Source organism: Peromyscus eremicus, chromosome 2 (assembly GCF_949786415.1).
Source record: "Peromyscus eremicus chromosome 2, PerEre_H2_v1, whole genome shotgun sequence".
Classification (NCBI taxonomy): domain Eukaryota; kingdom Metazoa; phylum Chordata; class Mammalia; order Rodentia; family Cricetidae; genus Peromyscus; species Peromyscus eremicus.
Genome location: NC_081417.1, coordinates 23793585 through 23817476, shown reverse-complemented (window position 1 = coordinate 23817476; position 23892 = coordinate 23793585). Strand labels below are relative to the sequence as shown.

At 37.3% G+C, this 23892-nt stretch overlaps 1 protein-coding gene across 1 annotated transcript in view; it reads left to right on the top strand.

Moving 5' to 3' along the window:
• The first annotated feature begins 8777 nt into the window (after positions 1 to 8777).
• Positions 8778 to 23892, top strand: part of LOC131904566 (solute carrier family 7 member 13-like) — a 42533-nt gene continuing 27418 nt past the window's right edge. Inside the window, exon 1 of the mRNA XM_059255665.1 lies at positions 8778 to 9447. Within this exon, the coding sequence (XP_059111648.1) occupies positions 8778 to 9447 (670 nt within the window). The remainder of the gene's footprint in view (positions 9448 to 23892) is intronic.

Below are 23892 nucleotides of genomic sequence, written 5' to 3'. Positions count from 1 at the left end.
TCCTGCCATGAAGATAATAGATGAAACCTCTGAACTGTAAGCCAGCAACAATTAAATGTTTTCCTTTATAAGAATTGCTGTGGTCATGCTCTACCTTCACAGCAATAAACCCCTAAGAAAACCAGGAAACTTTTTTTCCAAATTATACTGTATTTGATTTGTTGGGAATTAACCATCTGACATCAGACTCTCTAGAAGATTTGATCCAGGTTGACAAAGTCAATCTGCATCACATTTTCATTCTCACCTCTTCATGCTTTGTTTTTGTTCCTGGCACTTGCAGAAATCCAGTTAGGTAATGAGGATGACGACTTACTTCATCTATTAGTCACTTGCATGGAAATCTTTGGAAGAGGCCTTTGACACTGTGCATATAGATAAGGGTATATTTTCATTCTCTATGGGCAGTATAGGTTGGCTCTAGGAAGTCTGCCTGACAGTCCCTCATTGTATGGTTTGGTTGATATATCAGTGTGGTTTATGTTTTTCATCAGAATATCCAACCATCAAGGCATGGTGAACATACCTTATATATTAGAATAACATTCAAAATATAGGATAATTTAACAAGATTATTAGTGCACTTAGCTATTTTCTGATTTATGTTGGTTCATCTGTGACAGGATATGATAAGAACACAATGGGTAATCTCCAGACATACTTAAAGGCCTATGGTACACATTTTAATAAAGGGACCTATTTTTTTTATTTCCAGGAGGACTCAATAGGCTATGGGTTGCTACATGGAAAACTATCACAGGTTCTGATTTCTATCAAATCTTGTTATATACATCTATCTGTAGCCCTCATAGTGGCAAATCCAGCACTTGTTAGTTCTTCCTTTTCTCACTAACCATCCAGAAATAGAAGCCACTAAACAGAGTCCAGATGTCAGCACAGATAATTAAAGGTCAGATTTCTTTGCCTTTCTTTTCTTTCTCCAGACACATAGATCTGTCTTCTAAGTATTGTTATACATTGCTGTTTGGAATGCCTACTTTTGCTATCTGTGTGCCAGGTATCTAGGATTAGATAGTATAATACTTTAACTGAGTGACTGTTTATTTAATTACAGGATGGTGATATTAGTGGCTTGAAAGACATGGGTCTTAGGTTGTTCTGTATTATATTGGTAGCATGTCTTACAGAACCCACAAAATATTGATGTATAAATACTAAAATATAGATGTAAATATTCATTTTATTATCACAGACTGGGGAAGGCCAGCTCCCATGATCTACTCCAGGGTTGTGAGTAGAAGACCCCAGAGTAGTGAGGGCTTAGGAAAAATTATTATCAGAAGTCTAGACGTTTTCTATCTGAGGAGTAAATAATAAAGAAACACAAATGCTTTCTGAGGAAAACTTTCTCCTTTACTTCATCTTAAGAATGGTCTCTTACTCTGTCTCCACACAGTTACATATCTCTATACTGCTGCAAACAGCTACATATCTTTACATACATACATATTTCATTTGGCTATACATCTTTATATATATATATATATATATATATATATATATACATACATATATATATACTCTACATCTCTTTTCTATACAGCTTCTTCTTGCCTCCATACAGCTACAAATCTCCACACAGTCACAACTAAACATCTCATTTATGTAGCTCGCTCACCATATAGCATTTTACACAGTTCCTTGGCACAGATCCTCTACATAGCAACAGCTCTTACACACAGCTCACCCTCTCACACTCACTCACACACACATACTTCTAGATTATTCGATCACTCTTTACTCACTCTTTCACCCACTTACTCTCCCACACTTCCCTCATGGTCCTGTTTCTTCATTTCTCACTCAACACACACACACACACACACACACACACACACACACACACACACAGACACACACACACACACAGACACACACACACAGACACACACACACACAGACACACAGAGACACACACACACAGACACACACACACACACACACACGCACACACACACACTTCACTCACATTCTGCAGCAGCTCTCACATAGCTCTACACAGCTGTCTCTCTCCACACTGCCACTGCTCTCTCACAGCCAAACTCTGGACTATTAGAAGTTACATTTTCAGGGACCTACCCATTCTCATAATACAAGATCAGAAATGGAGTTTCTCTTAGGCTAGAAATGTCACATTGCCCATGCACATAGCTCTAAGTTGGTGAGGAATCCCAGACGGTAAACAATTAACTGAACCTTGAGTGGTCAGGGTAAGTGCAGAAAGAGAGTTACTACTGCAAGGAGCTATATCTCAATGGCCTTGATTTAGTAATAAACAACACTTGGGCATTTGTCTTTGTGTATTTTCTGCAAGGGCAGTTTAGTCTGTTTAGAATTTGTTCTAAGATCTTCCCAAAATGTGTAAAAGGCTGTCTTTGAGACTAAGAATACTGTTACTTCCCTGTGTCAGTAAAGAATAATATTCTGGTATTATTCCTATAGGTCAGAGTTATACAGATTAAACAGAAATACAAAGCTAAATGTGTGCTCAAAGGTATAATATTTTCTAGAGTTAAACACACAAGCAGTGGGAAAACACTCATAGCTGTTTTTAGGAATGAAATGAAGTAGGACATAAGAAAAATTACAGACAGTAGCCATAGGTCAATAACAGTCAGTAACTCCACAGTTTTGTCAAGTGGGGCTTCCCAACAGGGAGTTATACCTCTGGTGGGTCAACTTGTCAAGCACTAGTTGTCACCTGCTGTACTCTCCCTCAGCCCTTCGCGTTCTAGGATTGTAGAGTTTGAATCTATGCCATCCAGGAGAGGTTGACAAAAAGATCTTCAGTCCAACCTTTTACTGGATGAACTGTTTTTGGAAGGCCTTCCTGATCAGAAGTTGCAGGCTATAATGGCCCAGAAGCTTTTTCCAAAGCTCAGTGACAAGGGGACTCCCTTTCCCCCAGCAAGACATCCTGCTCTCTACCTGCCCTTATCTGAAGAATGTCTGTGGGCCTGGAAGACTGACCTTATCTGAAAGCTGTCTCTAAGCCTGGATGCCTGATTTATCTTTAGCGTGATCCTTGGCACAGTTCCCAGTTAGAAGCTTCCTCTGTTGCACATATGGTAACTAAGACTTGTACTAGGAACTTTGCTCCAGGACCCTGCTGCCACACAGGAAACCTTATAATAGGAGTATATCACTTAATGCAAATTAGAGTTTGTCCCCAGACTACCCAGCCCTATATATTGCCTATACTCTGGAATAAGTACAAACTGAAGGCACTTCTGGGAGAGCTTTCTCTGTCATACACACAGCTTTCTGAACCCTGTTCACCATTCTGCTCCCTCCACCCTCATGGACCTATGCTGCAACAATCCCTGAGACAGAAGCAGAACCACAGTTGGCACCAACAGACAGGGACTCTCCAGGATGGATAGGGTTGGTGGACACTTCCCCTTGGCCAGGGAGTAAATGGCATGATTTGTCTGGCTATCCTTCAGAGGAACATCAGTATTTCTTTTCTCTCCCGTTCTCTTTTCTATAATGGGAAATTCTGCTTCTCACCAAGTACTATTAATGTTTACATTATTAATGTTTACATCTTATTAGTGTTTACATGACGATGGACACAGCCTGTCTTTCCACCATGTATGCATGCAGGCACTCAGGGCTGGGCTGTGTCTTTGCCTTCAGCTGCAGTCACCAAACCAGGGCCCACGTGCAAACTGGGTCTCCACCTTCAGCAGTCATGCAGCTGGCAACTGGCCATCACATGGAGCCTATATCCCAGCCACCTCTTGAAGACAGCCTGCCTATGGAGCAGAGCCCTATGTCTCTGCAGTGGGGGGACTTACACTGGCAGGGGCCTATGTCTGCCACAGGAACACACGGGCTGACATCCTGTGTCTCATGTCCTGGCCACCACTTGCACTGTCAAGGGCCTGTGTCCGCCTTGTGAGCATGTCGGGTGGGGTCTTATGTCTCCACCATGCAGTGTGTGAGGCAGCTGAGGAGTTCTGTAGCCACTGTTGCGGCCACTGCCATAGTGCAGGTGAGGTTACAGGTGCTTACAGCTATGAATAGATTGGAGCACATGTCTGTCTGCCACTGCACATGAAGCAAAGCCTGTGTCTCTGATGTGCAGTGCATGGTGGGGATCTGTGTCCCTGCTGCCAAATGGATCTTTCCAATTCCCTGTTCCTCCCCAACCTTCACCCATGCACAGAACATTTCCCTTCTCCTCCCCACATCCTGACTCTGAAGTCCCTCTCTAGGGGTGGTAGGCACTCAGTCAGCTGGTACAAGGTGGTGGGGAATGTAGGTGAGGTGTGGGAGGGAGCAGTTGGGTATTTATCACATTTGTATTTATATAGTAATGTTGGCTAAGCCATGGCGTGTGTCTGGAGGTTTGGGAACAACTTTGCAGAGTTGGTTCTTTCCTTCCACTTTTAAATGTGTTTTGAAGACCTTACTCAAATTTTTGGGCCTGTGTGGCAAAAAAGTTTACCTAGTGATTCATCCAGCGGCTTCCAGATTGGGACCCTGAGACCAAAATTTGCTACCTTGTTTTTATCAAGAGTCATGTCTTTCAAAGTACACACCTTGCTGCTAAACAAACAATCTGCCGTTCAAAGTTTGATTACCTTACCCTCATGAATAACTGCTCTCTTCTGAAAGGAGCATCCTATTAGGCCCTGCTACTTTGAGAATTGAGATAGTGACTTATGTTCATGTTACAAAGTTTGCATGAGTAATTATTGTGATTGTTTACAGAGGCAATTAGTCAACTTAAAGGGATGGGGAGAAAACCACAAAATAAAAGAATTTCAAAGTCTTGTCGTGTCATTTGATGAGTCCAAATTAAAAAGAAAGATAGAAAGAAAAATGAATTGTAAGGGTTTCTAAATACTGTTATAAAAGGACTTAAATTTTCTAAATAAATTGCTTGATTTAAATTTGATAGAAAATACAATGCCTCTGGGACTGCTAGCATGTTTTGCCTGTGTCTAAGAGAGATTCCTTTGTTTATATTGAAACCTAGTTATTTCATTAATAAAATGATTTATAAACTTTAAATTGAAAATATAAATGGACCCTCAAGTAAGAAAGATAATGTAAGAAGATATAAGCATGAAACAATGTAGAGTTAAAAATAAAAAAGGGAAAATCTTTTACATGTAGTCTGGTCATCTCCTTTTGCCAGGTGGTGGGACTCCTTTTCCAGTTGTGGGACTGATTGAATTCAAAATATTAATGGCTTTTATATTCTCAAAACTGTGGATATTCGTGTTGGAGAGAGGACAGCAATTAAGAGCAAATGTGACTCTTGCAGAGGACCCGGGTTCAGTTCCTATCACTCACATGAAGAATAATAATTATCTGTAACTTATTTCTAGGACATCTGAATCTCTCTTCTGATTGTAGGAACTGCATACCCTTGATACACATACATACAAGTAAAATACCCTTACACATAAATTAGAAATAAATCTAATTTTTAAACTACAGGTACAAGCAGATACATCCAGATAGGGAGAAAAACCAATGCTCCACTCCTCCAATTAGCCATCTAGGAACCAATAAGCATTCAGATGATTCTTCAACTCCAGAGATCTCTCTGTATCAGGACAACCAAAACTCAAGTAAACTTCTAAAAGTGATCTTCATGACAAGCTGGGAAACTGCATCTTAGAAATTGAATCTTCAAAACACATGTCAGGTTCATAACAACTCAACAACCTGTCTATAACCAGCCTGTGTAATACTCAGGGAAGTTGGTATTAAACAAATTAATCATAGAAATAAAAATTCAAAATATGGCATAAGAAGGTCTGTATTCTGTGTGAGCATTTTACACTGGAAGAATGATCCTGACTCTGAAACCACAGAGATTTGAATAATACTCAACTATGAAAATTTACCTGAATAGATATTATAAGATATCAAAAGAAACTTGATACATTGGTAAAACAAGACCAAGGTTGCAGCATAAACGATCTCATAGAGCACATTTTAACCTTTCAATAGGGTTACACTATTACAACTTTATATACATGGACAAAGGTATTTGGTGACTCACCCATATAATCACAACCAAAGCCAAATTTTGTCTTGAAACTTAGGAAATTTTAATTGTTTGAAGAATCATTTCTTGCCTATGCTTCTCACTCAAACAAGTGGAAACATGCCTGCTCATTTACTTAACCCCTAATGTTGACATAGCAACTAAAAACCAGTCTTGTCTGTTCATTTGGAAGCATTTGTCAGGTCTAAATAAGGTCTGCAATTCATTCTCCTTCTTATGGGAATGGGAATCAAATCACCACTAGAATATGTAGGACTGTGAGGGACTTACCTCCTCCTCTCATGTTACTAGAGCATTCTCTACAGTCCTCTCAGATAGTGTAGAAGACTTATTGCTCAGAGTATTACTACCCTACAAGACCAAATATATTCACTAGTGGCAAGGGCTTTAAATATTGAAGTGGTTTATATCACTTAACTACTGAAAGGGGTATTGTGTCTCTTCCTTAAAGAAGAATGATTTTCATGTTAGTCGGTCAGGATCAGTCAGAAATGCTGGACAAAAATCGATAGGCCATACAAGTAAAATGTATCAGCTATCTGAATCATAGGACACAGGGTCTAAAGTTTGACTTCATATATCTTCACTCCTTCCTTTAGTAAGGTCATTCTTTGTTTCTTCTAGTTCTATTGTTCAAACATTGTTAATAAAATTCTAAATTAATCTGTTTCTTCATGCCTAGATGGCATTAAAATCCAACTGTTACTTCAGGGTTTCAATTCAGTTTTGGAACAAGATTCAAGTCTCCCTGTCTTAGCTGGATCATATAGAGTGAGAGTTCATGATCCCTTCAGATAGAGACAACACATCTTTGTAATGAGTAGCAGTTACTGAAGATGAGGTCTCCTATGCCTTGGTTTCTCATAAAGATTTGTAAGGATCGTGTCTCTCAAAGACATGTTAGGCATTTTCCAATTTAGGAAAATTAAGCCATATACATATATGAGCCCTAAAAAAGTTAATCTGAATACTCATTCATAAAGAAAAGCCATAAGAGAATTTCTCTGGACCATGCCAAGGATTATACAAACCTGCTACAGTCATGAATAAAGCAAGTCAATCATCTGCAAGTCAATCATATGCCTAAAAGGATAATTCCTCACAAAACTACTCTCTATCATTTTGATTAATTAAAGTCCCTAGACCAGGAGAGGTAGGTTTTGGAGTGGCATGCTTACTCAAGCCTGACCCATCCTGTGCAATTATTTTATTCTTTTACTCTCACCTTTCATGCAAATTAAATTTTCTCTGTTAGGACTCCATATCTTCCTCGCTTTGTTCAAGTTACAAAGAACCCAGAATTCACCTCAATGGGATACTACTGAGACTATCTCTGGTAACAAAATCATGTACTTTCATGTGCCAAACTGTCACAGTTGAAATGCGTTTATGAGTAGAAGTAATGTACACTAATAACTACAAGAAAACAGGGATTGATTTCTTGAAAATGAAATGACAGCATCTTGCTACAGTTACTAAATGGCAAGATGAAGTTCAAATCTTTGCCCACCAGAGTTCAAAGTAAATAATGTCTAATACAGCTATAAGACACTGTCTTGGTGTAATTATGTGAAGTAGTATTTCAGGGTTGTATAATAACATTACAACAGTAGCCGTTCTCTTCAGAGTTGTCCCTTGACATTAAACTGTGTTTCTCTAATGCATTCTAACTGTGAAAGAAAAGCAAGCCTCAGTGACTAGAAGTTCCAATGCTGAATAATCCTGTTTTGCTTGGCAGGAACCAGAACATCAGTGATGAATTCACATTAAAATGGTGAGGGTTCTTCACTACTCAGTCATGTGTATCAACTCAGAGAAAGAAGGTAAAATGTCATAATGTTTAACTTGTAGAATAATAATGTGCTTGACTGATGAATTCCAGGAACTAATTCCAGGAGGTCAAGATAGATGGTGTTGTTCCTGAAAGGGAGAGAAGGAAAAAAGAAAATAGGAGCACAGCTCCCTGAGGAGACTTTCCCAGCACGTTCATCTTGCCACCCTTGCACTGCCTTATAAAAGATGATTTGCATGTTTTACTTACATAAGTTTTGTTGTTTGTTTTTATCTTTTGGTTTGTTTTGCTTAGTGTGTTTGTTTGCCTTTGTGGAGTAATAGACTTACATGTCCCCTGATCCTTCCAGTGTCTTTTACTTGAAAATACCTCCTTTTTTTCCCACCCTATCAATTTCTTCCCATATATTGGTTTTAGCCCAGCAAGCAAACAGATTGTAGGGCATATAGTGTTTTACCTCCAAAAGTATCTTTAAGAATGACTGAAAATACTTCTGATTAGCATATAATGGCTTTGTCATTGGTATATTAATATTTTAAATATTATTAACAAGAAATATGTTAGCTGAGATCTTAGAAAGAGTTAAAACTAAGATTTTTGCTGTTGTTTTTGTTTTTTTGAGATAGGGTTTCTCTGTATAACAGCTCTGGCTGTCCTGGAACTTGCATTGCAGACCAGGCTGGCTCTGAACTCAGAGATTTGTCTGTTTCTGCCTCCAGAGAGCTGGCATTAAAGGCATGTGCCACCATCACCCAGCTAAAAATTAATTATTTTAAAACTCAAGTTAAGTTCAGGCTTAAAAATCTCTTATAAGGAATAGATGTTTTAGTCAAGGCAACACCCTGTCTGACAGGCATTTGCAGAAAATTACAGAGAAGCATAATAAAGAAGAGCCCTATTTTTGAAGATTTAAAGATAGAAAAAGGCAAAACTATGCAGCTCTTGAGAGCGGTAGGATTTATCCGTGCAAACATACTTTTGTTAAGTTCCATCATAGGGACAGGGATTTTGTTTGTGTCTCCTAAGGGAGTATTAAAATACTCCTCACTGAACATCCTTGTCTCCTTAAGTATTTGGGCAGGTTGTGGCTTGATGAACATGATGAACGCTCTCTGTCTTGCAGAGTTGGCAACCACCTTCCCTGTGAGTGGAGCATCCTATTATTTCCTCAAGAGATCTTTTGGATCCTCTATTGCTTTCCTGTGTCTTTGGATACAGCTTTTTGGTCATTTCCTAGGCATTGGTGCTCAAAGCTTATTAATAGCTGGTAATCTTGTTCAAATTTTCTATTCTGGATGCCCAGCTCCAGAGTTCGCAAAGAAATGTCTGGCTTTGGCTGTTTTGTGGTCACTTGCAATTCTCAATGCTCGAAGGATAAAAACAGTGGCTCAATTTCAGAATATCAGCAGTCTCGTGAAGATGGCTGTTCTTTGTCTCATTTCTCTAACTGGGATTGTGCTGTTAGTGATTGGGAAAAAGGAGAATATGTACAAGTTTGAAAATGCATTGGATGCTGAACTTCCTGATGCCTCACAGATTCCAGATGCCATTCTCCAAGTAAACTATTCATATTTAGGAGCATCACTCCTGATCAACATAGCAGGTAAATCTATTCATACAAATATCTAGCAGTATGCCATAAGACTTGGCCTCGAATAGGGAGGGAAATTTTAATGATTGCTTCATGCTATATAATAAAGTGCAGTCTTCTCTATAATGTGGGATTATATTTAAAGCATGTGTGTATATTCGTTAATGTAGACTGTATATAATTTAGCTTTCTTCCACCCATGTCTTCTATATAAACTTAGGAATGTTAAGAATCTTCAAAAAATAGAGATTTTTTAAACACGCTTGGCTTAATTTCATGTGATCCCAGCATCTTGAAATAAGTAATAATTATATAAAATATATATGAGTAAAATCACATTTTTAAGCTATTACAGGTCTCAGATTTTAATATATTTCACCTCAACTTCAAAACTTTGTTCTCTTCCCACAAGTACCCACTATCAAGCTTGTCATGTGTAGTCATCACTCTTGGTGTATTTGCATTGAAAAGTATATTGTACTTTCATATATATGTCAATTGGAATAGTAAAACGCCAGTTATATTTTATTCCACCACACATCATACAGGACTTTGTGATAGATTACAGTTACCTAATCATTCTGAACTAATACTTCTCACTATCATGAGCATTTGTAGTGTCTCTGGTATTTTCATCCTGGAGACAGTGCTGTAATGAACATTTTTGAGAATACAATATTATTTTCTGTGGAGCAATAATTCTCATGCAGATTTCACAGTACCAAAAGAATTTTATATAATTGCACACAATTCTACCTGTAATATCTAAAAGATTTAATGAAAAGAATTCATTACATATCATGTAAAGTTTTATTTACTTTTCAGTAATTGCTTAACCTATAGAGTGATGAGTTTCATTGTGGCATTTCAATACTTGTTTGTCTTAGTTAGGGTGTCTGTTGTTGTGACAGAACAACCACGACCAAAAATCCAACTTGGGGAGAAAAGGGTTTATTTCATCTTATGGTTTTTAATCCATCGTCCTGGAAGCCAGGGCAGGAACCTGGAAATGCAAACTAATGCAGAGACCATGGAGGAATTCTATTTAGTAGATTTCTCCTCATTGCCTGCTCATCCTGATTTCTTATGCAACCCAGGACCACCAGCCCAAGGGTGGCAACACCCACAGTGACCCATGACCTCCCACATCAATCATCAATCATCAATCAAGACAATGCACCACAGGCTTGCTACAGGTCAATCAGGTGGGGGCATTTTCTCAATTAAGGTTCTTTTTTCTAAAATGACTCTAGCTTGGGTCGAGTTGACATTAAATTAGTGAGCACTATATGTACCATTGTATTTTGTCATCAATATGATGACACTACCTTTCTTCCGCTCTCTCTGCCACCTTTTGGATATTTCCTTATTTTCTTCCAAATAGTTGTCCTTCTGTTTCTTATTGCATATAATTCTGTTATCTTTTCTTAATCCCCTCTTCAGCACACTTCCACTTACAAATGCATACATTACAAATGGCCTACATAAATGCATAAATATATATGTACACATATAATTTTGTTTTTGTTTTAATTGAAATCAAATTATCTAAGTTTTTCCCACCCTTTCCTCCTCTATCCCCTCATAGATACTCTTCCCCCAAACTCCTGGAATGTGTTCTCAATCTCTCATGTTGATAGCCTCTTTTCCTATATTTATTATTATATACTATATATATGTACATATATGTTTATATGTAAATACAACCTGGTGATCTGTTTCTGATGCTGGTGTGTATATGGATGCAAGGCTGGCCATATGCATTTGACAACCAATAAGGTACCTGCCCCTGGGGCATGACCTCGGGGCTACCCTTAAGACCTGAGATGCATGTAGGCAGCTCTCTTCTCTCTGTATGGACTGACTCAGGCAGCACAATAGCATGGGACTGTACCTCAGACTTGGAGGACCCTGCAATGACTCTCCTTTTCTATTTTGTGAGTTTTGTTTCCTAATAAATTCCTTTCACCCGTTAAGCAGATTCCAGTGGATATCTCACTTTATCAGTGCTGTGGGATGTTTTTCTGTATGCTGGGAATGTGTTGCTTTTATTGGTTGATAAATAAACAAAGCTATTTGGCCAGTGGTGTGGCAGAATAAGGCTAGGTAGTGCATTCAAACTGAAGACAGAGATGAAGGGTGGATTTAGGCAGAAGTTTGTCTATGTGATGTATTACATTGACAGATTTTCAGATGTTGATTCATCCTTTCACCTGTTATATGAAGCCTTCTTGATCATGGTGGAAAATCTTTTTGATGTGATCTTGGATTCAGTTTGCCAGTATTTTATTGAGTATTTTTGCATCGTGTTCATGAGGAAGATTGGTCTGTGGTTTTTCTTTCTTTGTTGCATCTTTGTGTGTTTGGGTATTAGGGTAACTGTAGTCTCATAACACCTAACTAACATAACTATAGATATGACAAGCATTGGTGACTATTAATCTATAAGCCTTCTCCATCTATATACCCTAAGGATTCACATATCAAGATAAACAGTCTGTAAACAGATGTACAGTATCAGGACAATGGCCTTGAAGTTCTGACAATATATAAATTATCTAAAATGGATGTAGAAATGTGCAGTGCAACATGACAATATCCTTAATATGTATCAATATACAAAACATTTCAAATAGGAGTAGGAACATATATATATATATATATATATATATATATATATATATATATATATATATATATATAAAATGACCATTATAATTTTGAATTTATATCACTATACAACTTATATTAAATAGGAATAGAATAATAGTTTACATTTGTGTCAATATAAGAATCCATGTCAGTGAAAATTATCTAAGGCTGATAGTTTGCTAAATTAGTTTACTAGTAGATACAATAATTTACCTTAATATCCTATACCTATCTATTCCCTTTTTCTCTTTTCTTAAAGACAATCCTGACTCTAAATTTTATGGTTCCACTCAAACCTATAACAACTTATCCACAATCCTGAGAAAATGAAACCTTTAGGAAAGGGGGTATCATTTTCTTCAAATTGCTTCCTGCTCTTTAGGAGGCAATAGTATCTTTGTGGGATCCTGTAAGAAACCTAAATGGCTAAGTCTCAATAGGACTAGCTGTAAAGTCTGTAGCCAGGCTCATAGTAATGGATAAGGTTATCTGAGATTCTGGCTAGAAGTTCAATATGATGGGCCATCTCATCTTGGAACTTTCCTGAAGAGTTTGCAGTCCAAAGCTGATGATTGAGTGGTGTTTTTTGGTTTAATCACATTATTATGGACTGGGTATAGTCATTATTGTGTGGCCCCATCTTCCTTCTGGAGAATTCCAAGATTGCTATTGGAAGGACTTACTTTTCACTGTGGAAAACCTGAACATTATTAATATCAAAATGGAAAGTTCGAATGTTAGGATGATGTGACACATGAAGAAGAATTTCTAGGATTCAAGAATAAGCATGGAGAGAAATAGAATCTTGACAACAATGGTCCCTAGATTATTGCTTTTCTTTTGTACCACACAGGTGGCTTTTTTGATAAGAGACAGAATCTCCTAAATTTTTCTTTTAGCAACATGCTTGGGTTTAGAGAAGGAGAGAGCCACATTCCAACTTCAAAGCCAGCTTGATTTCTAATTGAATCAGAACTACAATTGAGTTAAAGAGATATTGATGTCAGGCAGTGAGATATTACCCTGTAGAGTACATTGATACCAATAGGTCCTTCTCTTCTGCTGTAGATGTCTAGGTGTCCAAAGCCTTTTTATTTGTTGAAGATGGGTATTTCTGTTTTCCTGTAAGACAAAAAACATAACTTTGTCCTAACCCTTGTTTTTGAGTTTTCCTTACAACTTGTAGAATTGTCACATCAGTGGATGAGCTATCACTTCTCATCAAGGGGTTTCTCATGTTAAAATTGAATTTTTATTAATTTTCTTGGCATCCACTGCTTTTCTTTTCCTGCAGAAACAAAATCCAAACTGCTTCCCCAGTGTAGGAGGTATCCTGATTTCCATTCCAAGATCGACACAGCTTGGAAGTAAACAGGCTTCTTTAGCTCAGGAGTTTTTTTTTTTTCTGTTGTCCAATGGCTCTCCACAGCTGTTGTCCTTTTCTCATCAGCATTGAGAAAATTCAGGGTTAATAAAGCACTATGCAATCTATTTCTGGGAGTCATTGTTACCTGTTGTTGTTTATTTAGCATATCCTTTAAAGTTCAATTAGATCTTTCTAGGACTGCTTTGCTAGTGGGATTGTGTGGTATACCTGTAATATGCTTTATATTGTAATAAGCCAAAAAACTGTTTCATTTTTACTTGATACATATGCTGGAGCATTGTCAATCTTTATTTGTATAGGTATTTCTACGATGACTGTAACTTCTAATAGGTGTGTAATTACAGAATCACCCTTCAGATCTCAGAGGAGTTGCCCATTGAAATCCTGAATAGGTACAAATGGTATGATGTATATTTTTTAATTTTTCTAATTCTGCAAAATAAAACACATCCATCTGCCAAATTTCATTTCTTTGTATGCCTTTGGGATTACTTCCTGCAGGTAATGGAGTTTGGTTATAGAAGGAACAAGTATAACTTTTTTTTTTTTTTTACAATTTCCTTAGCTTGCTGCAAAGTGATAGAAAAGTCCCTTTTCAAACCTGTGCTATTTATATGATGTTTCTTATGAAATTCTGAGGCTTCTAGCACATTGCCTATTAATAACTGATAAATCTCATCATTACCTTGTGCTAGAGGACCTGGCAGCCCTGTATGGGATGTGAGATATATCTATATGTGATGTTCCCTATTTCTGATTATTTCCTGTAATTGTATAAATAGTGAAATTAATTCTGTGTTATCAGGAATAAATTCTGCAGTTTCAATATGTTAAACACTCTCTCTGCATATTGAGAGTCACTAACTATATTGAGAGTTTCTCTGAAGTCCATCAGATCCATAAGAATGGCATACAGTTCTGACTCTTGTACAGAATTGTAAGGGCTTTGAACCACTTTACTTAAATCTCCTGAAATATATCCTACCTTTCCTGATTTATTTTCATCAGTGTAGAATGTGGGGATTCCAGAGATTGGTTTTTGCCATACAATGTGAGAAAGGATTCATTCAGTTCTGTTTATGAATTCTATTCTTCTGCTTTTGGAATAACAGTTGTTAATCTCTCTCAAAAAATTACTGCAGATTCTTTTCCAGTATTCATTATCTTTTCATAAAGAGATTTCCACATTAATTAAAAGTACTACAATTTTTGCTGTGTCCATTCTTGTCAATTGACAAAGTCTTAATTTTTTTTTAGAATCAAATCAGAGATCTTTTTCACATATACCTTTAACTTCTTACTTGGTTTATATGGTAGAAATATCCATTCCAATATAATATCTTTACTTTGAATCAAAATCCCTGTAGGGGAGTGTCTGGAGGGGAGTATGAGCAGAATGCAATTAAGTTCAGGGTTAACACAATCCACACGTGCCTCTCATATTTTCTTTTCTACTAGAGCCAATTCCTTCTCAGCTTCAGCTGATAATTCTCTTGGACTACTTAAGTCCTGGTCCCTTTTTAGGTCATTTTTCAAATTTACTAGTCCAGTTTTAGATATTTCAATGATAGTTGATAAGTTGGAAATGCTTCCTAACAATCTTTGAAAATCACTAAGATTCTACTATCTATATCTCCTGAGTTGGAACTTTTGGGATCTAATTTTTTGTATATCTATCTTATATCCTAAATAATTAATAGAATCTCCTCTTTGTATTTTTTCTGGAGCAATTTTTAATCCCCCATGAAGCAAAACTTTATTTCTTCAAATATGCTTTTGAAAGTATCTAACTTTGGATCAGTTAATAAGATATCATCCATAAAATGGGAAATTATAGATTGTGGAAATTGTACAGGAATTATTTCCAATGGTTTTTGCACAAAATATTAGCACAGGATAAAACTATTTCACATTTCCCATGGGAAGACCTTCCAGTGATATATCTTGACTGGTTGGGAAATATTGTAAGTAGGTACTGTGAAGCCAAATTTTCCTCTTTCCTTTCATTGTAGAGGTATGGTTGTAAAAATTTGTCTTATGCCAGGTGGTGGTGGTGCACACCTTTAATCCCAGCACTCGGGAGGCAGAGGCAGGTAGATCTTTGTGAGTTTGAGGCCAGCCTGGGCTACAGAGCAAGATCCAGAAAATGTGCAAAGCTACACAGAGAAACCCTGTCTCGAAAAACCAAAAAAAAAAAAAAAAAGTCTTTTAAGTCAATAACTATAATAGGCCATTCTTTAGGTAGAAGAGAGGGCAAGCACATCCCATTCTGTAGGGTGCCCACAGGCTGAATTACTTTATTAATGGCCCAAAGATCCGTCAGTATCCTCCATTTTCCAGATTTCTTTTTAATAACAAATACAGGAAAATTCCAAGGGCTGATAGATTCTTATATATGCTGAACATTTAACTGCTCCTGAAACAGCTGTTCTAAGGCTTGTAGTTTCTCTTGTGTCATAGGCCATTGTCCAACCCAGACAGTTTTATCAGTTATCCGTTTTAAAGTTAGGGTTATTGCTACTTCTGAGAGTTCAATAGCAGTTGTACTGTGTTTATGTACAGCCTGAATGGTTGGTGGTTGTCTTATAATATATTCTCAGAAACATGAATTGGTGTGTGTTCAACTTCTGAAATTGGGAAAATATTGGTCCTAGTATTCCATTACTGTACCAGATCATGGCCCCATAGATTCACTGCTACATTCACCACATGCCTTCAGCCTTCTTCTCTGTCCTTCTGTCCTCATGCATTCAGTCCATCTCATACTTTGTTTTACCTGAGATAGGGGTCCAATCCCTAGAAATTGGAAACCTACCCCTTGAAGAGGTCAATTTGGATGCTATGATTTGGTGTAATTATAGTAATATCTTCACCAGCCTTCTAGAATAAGGTTATTTATTCATACTATAAGCTTTGGTCTTTGTTCATTTGTGAAAGTCTGCCAAATATTGGTTTTATGATATTGTTTCAAAATTTAGATCCATCTATGAAAGCAGTTATACCATCCAGTGCAGAATTGTTCTTTATGGATTTACTGGATTATTTTATTGTCCTGAGGAGGAATTTCCTCCATAGTGACTGGATCACATTCAGTTTGGAGGCCTGCTAGAGGCCCCCTGAGACATTTCCCAGTGGTAAAGGGTTGCCTTGTATGTCTCTTGTTGATCTGTATTCATTGATCCAATGTTGGCCTTTGCCACATCTTCTACATAATCCAGAAGTTTTGGTCTCCTGTTTGCAGCATTTCTAGAAGAAGCATTGCTTCTAAAAGTTCCTTGTATACAATCTCTTCTTATATGGCCTGATTTGCCACAGTTAAAAGTTTGGCACTTTGATGCCTCTTTATACCTCTGGAAATCACCTCTCCTATCTAAGCCTCATCATCATAGTTAAGAGACTCAACATTGATTTCGTGTTGGATCCATTCTTTTATGTGTCCTGATCTCATCTTTAAAGGTACAGCTATCCTTTTGCATTCTATATTATAACTTTTCAAAAGCCAAAGATTGAATTAATTACCTGTCTTAATTCTTGGTCTGATATTGTATTATTTATAGCCTTGGACAATCTTTGTTAAAAAAAAAATCAGTAAATGGTTCTTTTGACCCCTGGAAAACTTTTGTATATAGCTCAGTTGGTTTCTCCCATTCTGGAATCTTTTCCTAAGAATTTAAGTCTGCTGTACGGCATATGGATAAATTATGCTCATCAAAGGTAGATTGTGCATCTATATCAGCAAAGCAGGCCTCATCAAGAATTTGATCTTGGGACATCTCTAAGCCTCTAATCTTACCTTGCTGCTCAAAGGCCTTAGCTTCTCTCAGCCAGCTATTCCATTGTAATTACTGGCTATATTCTAATACAGCTAATACTAACTATTCCAGTCATTTAGCATGATCCTATCTCTAGAAGACCATATACTTAACATCTGTTTCACTTATGTTGAATGTATATCATAGGTAACTACAGCTTGCATGATGTTCTCTAAATTTCTTATATGTATAGGCTTCCATATATATTCTACATATTCTTCAGGATATTTATCAGTTGCTGGCTTTTCACAAACTGTTACAGGGTATATGTCATAATGTGCAGTGATGTTTGGTAAGACATTCTAACTCCGTAAGGCACTGGAAAGGTTATGACCTCTCTAACCTTTCCCTTCTTCTTGTTAGCACTCAGTTCTAACAGACTCCCCCACAGCTTGAAATTGATTAACCACAACCTTTTCTAAATTCTCTATCTCCTGTCCTGTAAATTATTCCAGTGACTTCATGAAATGAAAAACGATTTTCGGTTCATCATAAACATATGATTACAAAGATTTCCTTTTATTGACTAATGATGATCATTTCTTCTTAGAAATTATCTGTATGACATAAGATTGCTTTGCAGACTTACTGAGTTATCCATTAGTTTTCCACATTTATTTTCAATAGAATTAAATCTTGAGGTAGACTTATTATTAGAAGACTGAAGTTCATGTGGTAAATTAGCAGACTCCAAAGAATGAATCCTTTTGTTTAAGTTCTCATTACCACTTTGCAAAGGCTGTATAAGTATCATTAATGTTTCAAATTTGGTGATATTATTAAATTAGTTTTTTAATGATATAATATGAATTACTACACTAATCACCATTATGGTAAAAATTGTATACATCCCAGGAAGGTCATATATGTCATGTAAAATTTCATCCATAGTATAAACAAAGAAGTCTTTAAATTCTTGAATGGTTACATTATCCACCACAATGTAAAAAATACTTAAAATTTGTAAAGTAAAGAAAAAATATTTATTTATTATCAGTTTAAGGTGTGAAATTATCAAGTAATTTACCTTAGATAAGATCCTCAAAAGATTGTCCTAAGTGTCCAGATGTTACAGGTGTAATTAACCAGGTTGGGGGAATGCCTGGTTCACTTGATGATTTTTGGATGTAGTATCAATGTTTTGCCAGTAGGTGTCAAAGGTGGAGCGCCAAGACAGGTCAACTGTGAGCTGACTCAGCTCCCTGAATGGGCTTCTGTGAATCAGTCACCCAGGCAACCCCTACCCATGAGTACTGGCCAGAGCTGCCGAGATTACAACAAATGAGTCAATACACTGAACAGTGGTGGTGGCTGCACACGGAGTGGTGATGGTGGCAGTGGCAGTGGGAATTTCAAAAAATGGAGTTGACAGCAGCTACACCAAACAGTTTCAAAAGTAAAGGAATGGTCTGCTGGCCATCTCTTACAAGCATGGGGGCTATGACCTGGTCCAGCCTCTACAATTGCAGAACTAGAAAGGTGCATATCATGGGCACCTTTCTCTCTGTCGTGGTGCTCTATCTACTATGAAACGAATGTGCTTCTGACAGTGGTTACAATAACTGCTGCTGCATGATCTGGCTGGCTTGGGAGTTCCTGGCTCACATGCCTTGTGAGCTGCCTGCACTACAGGCTCTCTGCACAGCTGCTGTATGCAGGTGGTCACCTGAGCAAGGGTCAGACAGCTCCTGAGGAGTTGGGCTGCATGCAGGCTCTTCAGGGTGGGGAACCTCACCAGCACCTGCCTGTGGGCATTAAGGTTTATTCATACAAGTAGCAACAGTAGGGGTTCATGGGGCTCAGATACACATGTTTGGGTGCCAGATAAAGCAAGATATCCATGGGAGTCTGCTTAATGTGTAAAAGGAATTTACTAAGAGAGGAAAGTCATGAAAGAGAATAGGAAAATCATCGCAGAATCCTGCAAGGCTGAGGTACAGTCTCACACTGTTCTGCCACTTGAGTCAGTCCATACATTCCAGGCCCATGGGTGAGAGAAGAGAGTGACATATGTGCATCTTAGGTCTTAAGGGTAGCCCCGAGGTCATGCCCTGGGGGCAGGTACTTCAAGGTTATAGGGAGAACAGTTACCTGCTACATCTCGAGATGCTGTACCTTAAAGTCATAGGTGAAACCACTATACTCTGCATCTCTCATTTTCTTCTCTAGTCTTTCTTTTCATTTTTCTTTTTATTTATTCTTCTTTCATACAATACATCCTGACCACAAACTCCTTTCCCTCCACTCTTTCCAGTTCCTCCTCACCTCCCCTCTCCCCCAGATCTACTACCCCTTCATTTCCCTACAGAAAAGAGCGTGTCTCCCAGGGATATCAACCAAATATACCATAACAAGTTACAGTAAGACTGGGCACAAACCTCATGTTAAGGCTGAATGAGGAAACCCAGTAGGTGGAAAAGGGTCCAATGGGTAGGCAAAAGATCAGAGAAACTCTACTCTCATTGTTAGGAGTCCCACAAAAACACTAAGCTAAAGAACCACAACATATATGCAAAGAATCTAGTGCAGACCCATGAAAATCCATGATTGCAACCTAAGTCTCTGTGAGCCTCTATGAGTCCTACTTAGTTGATTCTCTGGGTCATGCAGGTTGTGTTCTTCTGGTATCCTCAAGCCCTCTCCAGCTCCTATGCTTCTTCCTCCCTCTCTTATGAATGTTTCCCTGATCTCTGCCTAAGGTTTGACTGCAAGTCTGAGCATCTACTCCCATCAGCTGCTGTAGAAAACCTCTCTGATAATGTTTGGGCTAGGCAATAACTTATGAGCATAGCAGAATATCACTAGAAATTATTTTATTGAATTTTTATTAGCTATTAGATAAAAGATAATTGCACTGCAATCCACAGACTCAGAGACACTAAGTAACAAGGAAGGCTCTAGGCTTCATTTCTGGATGTCCATGGGAAGTGGAAATAGAATATATTATGCCTGTGGACCATGAGAAGGTGGGCATCGAAAGAGAAGTGAGTAGTTTGGGGAGGGAGGGACAGAGAGGGTCTGGGGAGAGTTGACCAGAATTGGGGGACATTTGGGAGATGATGTGGAAACCTAGTGAAGTGGAAACTTCCTGGAATGTGTGAGGGTGACCCTAGCAGAGATTCCCAGTAATGGAGGATAAGAAGACTGATCTGGTCATCTTCACAACCAGGCAAGGCTTCCAGTATGATTGGGACACCAACCCAGCCACAAAACCTTCTATCCACAACCTGTCCTGACTGCAATATATTCTGGGAATTGGTAGCTCAGAGTTTGTGGGAGTAGCCAAAAAAATCATTAATTTTGATAAACAGTTCTTCCAATGTTACACATTAATATCAGTATGCAGAGTATAGCATTTACAGATGATACTATAGTTATTACAGTGCCATTGTATAGGCCCTTTCAATAATATATGATGTTACAAATGCTACAAAAGTAATGACTTTTATCTAATCTAAAGGACAAAGTATACATTATCATCATTGTGGTGATATTTTATTTGTATGCCCCAATAAAGCTTATCTGGAGATCAGAGGAAAAACCAGCTACTATATTAAACACAGAAGTCAGGCAATGGTAGCACATGCCTTTAATCCTAACATTCTGGAGGCAGTGATTCATCTGGATTTCTGTGAGTTCAAGGCCACACTGGGAACAGAGCCAGTAGTGGGGGCACATACCTTTAATTCCTAGACTAGTTAACCATAGAGGTCTGAAGGTCTTTACAGACAGACATGAAGTGATGGAGCTGGGCAGAAAGAGGGAATGATGTAGCTGGGCAGAGAGAGGAAGTGAGATGGCAGGGCACAGAAAGGATATAGGCATGAGTATACAGGAAGTAGCTCTCTCTTGGCTGAGGATTTCTTAGGGTAAGAACTTGTGGCTATGGCTTGTTTGTTACTCTGATTTCTTGGCTTTCACCCCAATATCTGGATCTGGGTTTTTGGTTAATAAGACCATCTAGCAATTCATCTTATATATCATTAATATTTAACCTTTTCCCCATGCTTTAAGAGAATTAAGATACTTGCTAATTTCCATAAATTACTCTGAACTAAATTGCCAAATTGCAGCATAGAATCTGACATCCCAACTTTATGGTACTGGTTAGACTCATCAATGGTGGAACTAATTTCCCTAGTTCCATTCAAACCTTTGTATCTCTATTATGAGTGAGAACATTTTCCTCAAGGGAAGACATGACATAAGGACACCAAACAGTAACTGCTACTTGGGAGATATTAAAAAGTACACAAGACTACTCACTTTTATTTTGTTGTCAATGTATCCAGTCAGATTCCTTGTTGGTAACCCACATCTCACAAAACTGCAGATTTTTGGAACTAGTAGCATTCATCTCCTATCCTTTAAAACAATGTGCATGGAGTATATGTAATTTATTATGAAAATACTGGGTAGTGTTAAGTATAGATAAGCAAATTTAAAAGGTTATATTTAAACAGTGAGTTCCTTTACCCATGCAAATAGCAATTCCTTGTACTCTCACAAGATACTTTGTAATTTACTTACCATCTGCCTGGAGCCTAGCAGGTCCTCTTTGGCGTAATGACCAGGTAGCTAAGAAGATACATTGATTACAACAGAAATACCCATATCTCCAAAACTTACCCCTTTATTAATTGGAGGATTGGGAATATAAGTCCAGTAAGTATGATTAGTCCCTGTTATCTATACAATTACCACAGACAGCAGAGCAATGAACAAAGCTGTACCATTCAAAAGTTCATTAGCCAGCTAAACTTTTGCTTCCCATTCTTCCAATAATTTCTTAAGCTGTCACCAGGTAGGAGGATCAGCTATCTGCTTCAAGGCTTTCTATATCTCTTTCTTCCCAGAGTTATGTTATTCGTGTCAACAGCCAAGGCATCCAAGAGACTTTGCTCTTTTGCTCAAGTTTTATCAATTTCAATGGTATCCACAACTTTTAGTGTCCTGCAGAAGCAGAAGAATGACATCAACCCCATCATAACACCTTTCTTGGTTCACATTGTAATGTCAAAACACCCTTATACACAGGCTGACTCAATTCTGCAGTTTTTCCACAGTCCAATGCCTTTCAGCAGCTGTTGTCCATGTTTCATTATCATTGAAAAATTTAAAGTTAATAAAGCATTATGTAATCTATCTGGGAGTATTCATATTTCCCTATTGTTTTATAATAATACCTTTTAGAATGCAATTAGATCTTTCACCAATTGCTTTTCCTGTAGTATTATTTGGTATCACTGTAATAATATGTTTTACAATATAATGTACAAAAACTATTTCAACTTACTGGAAACATAATCAGGAGCATTGTCAGTTTTAATTTGTATTGTTATTCACAATGCAAATAATAGGTAATTAATAATAAATAGGTAATTACAGGAAAAGTCTCTTCAGATTTAGGGCAGATGCCCATTAAAATCCAGAGTATGTATCAATAATATGAGGTATATATTTTAATTTTCCAAATTCTGATAAGTGAAATACATCTATTTACCAAATTTCCTTTCTTCAGAGGCCCATAGGATTAATTCCTGTAGGTAAATTACATGAAGATTACACAAAGCAAGTAAGACAATATTTTTATAATTTCTTCAACTTGTCATCAGCTAATGAAATTTTTTTGTTAAATTTTTACTAATAACATGATGTTTTTAATGAAACTCTGAAGCTCCTAAAATGTTTCTTATTAATAGTTGATTAATTTCTTGATTTCTTTTTGCTAATGGCCCAGGAAATCACATAGGTGGCTAAATATGAACAATGTAAAATGGGAAATTTGTTTCCCAGATTGTCTGTTGTTGTTGCATGAACAATAAAGTTAATTATGAATTAGTTCAGCAGTTTCTATGTGTAATACAACTCTTTCTACATATAGAGAATCAGTGATCTTATTAATAGTTTCATTAAAATCTAGTAACACCACTAAAATGGAATTTATTTTGATTTTTGGACAGAAGCATGAGGACTTTGGACTACTTACATTTCTTGCTATTTAGCTCTCCATTTTTAAAATATTTCCATCAGTATAAAATGTAAGGATCCCAGAAATAGGTGCTTTTTTCTCTACATGGGGAGGAACCCATTCAGTTCTCTTTATAAATTAAAGTTGTTTACTTTTGGGATACTTGTTCATTGCCTCTAAATTATTGCTACAAGCTCTTTGCCAATCATCATTAATTATCCATAAGTGCACAATTTCACTATTAGTATAAGGCACTATGACCTCAGTTGGATGCATTCCTGACAAATAATAAAGACTTATTTTTTCCTTTAATTAAGTCAGAAACTTTTCAGGACAGGTTTTTAACTTTTTCCCTTCTTTATGGGCTTAAAAATATCTATTCCAAAATATTATCCTCCCTTTGTATAATGAGTCCAGTAAGGGAATGGGTAGATGGTAAATTTGCTAAAATACATTCAATTGTGAAATCTAATCAATCTATGTAGGCATTTTGTAATTTCTGTTCTACTTGGGTCAACTTCTTTTCTGCTTCAGCTGTTGAGTGCCTTGGACTGTTTCAATCCAAATCACCTTGAAAATTTGAAAAAAAAGTTTAATTCTTGAATAGTCCATCCTATGGTAGGCTTCAACCAATT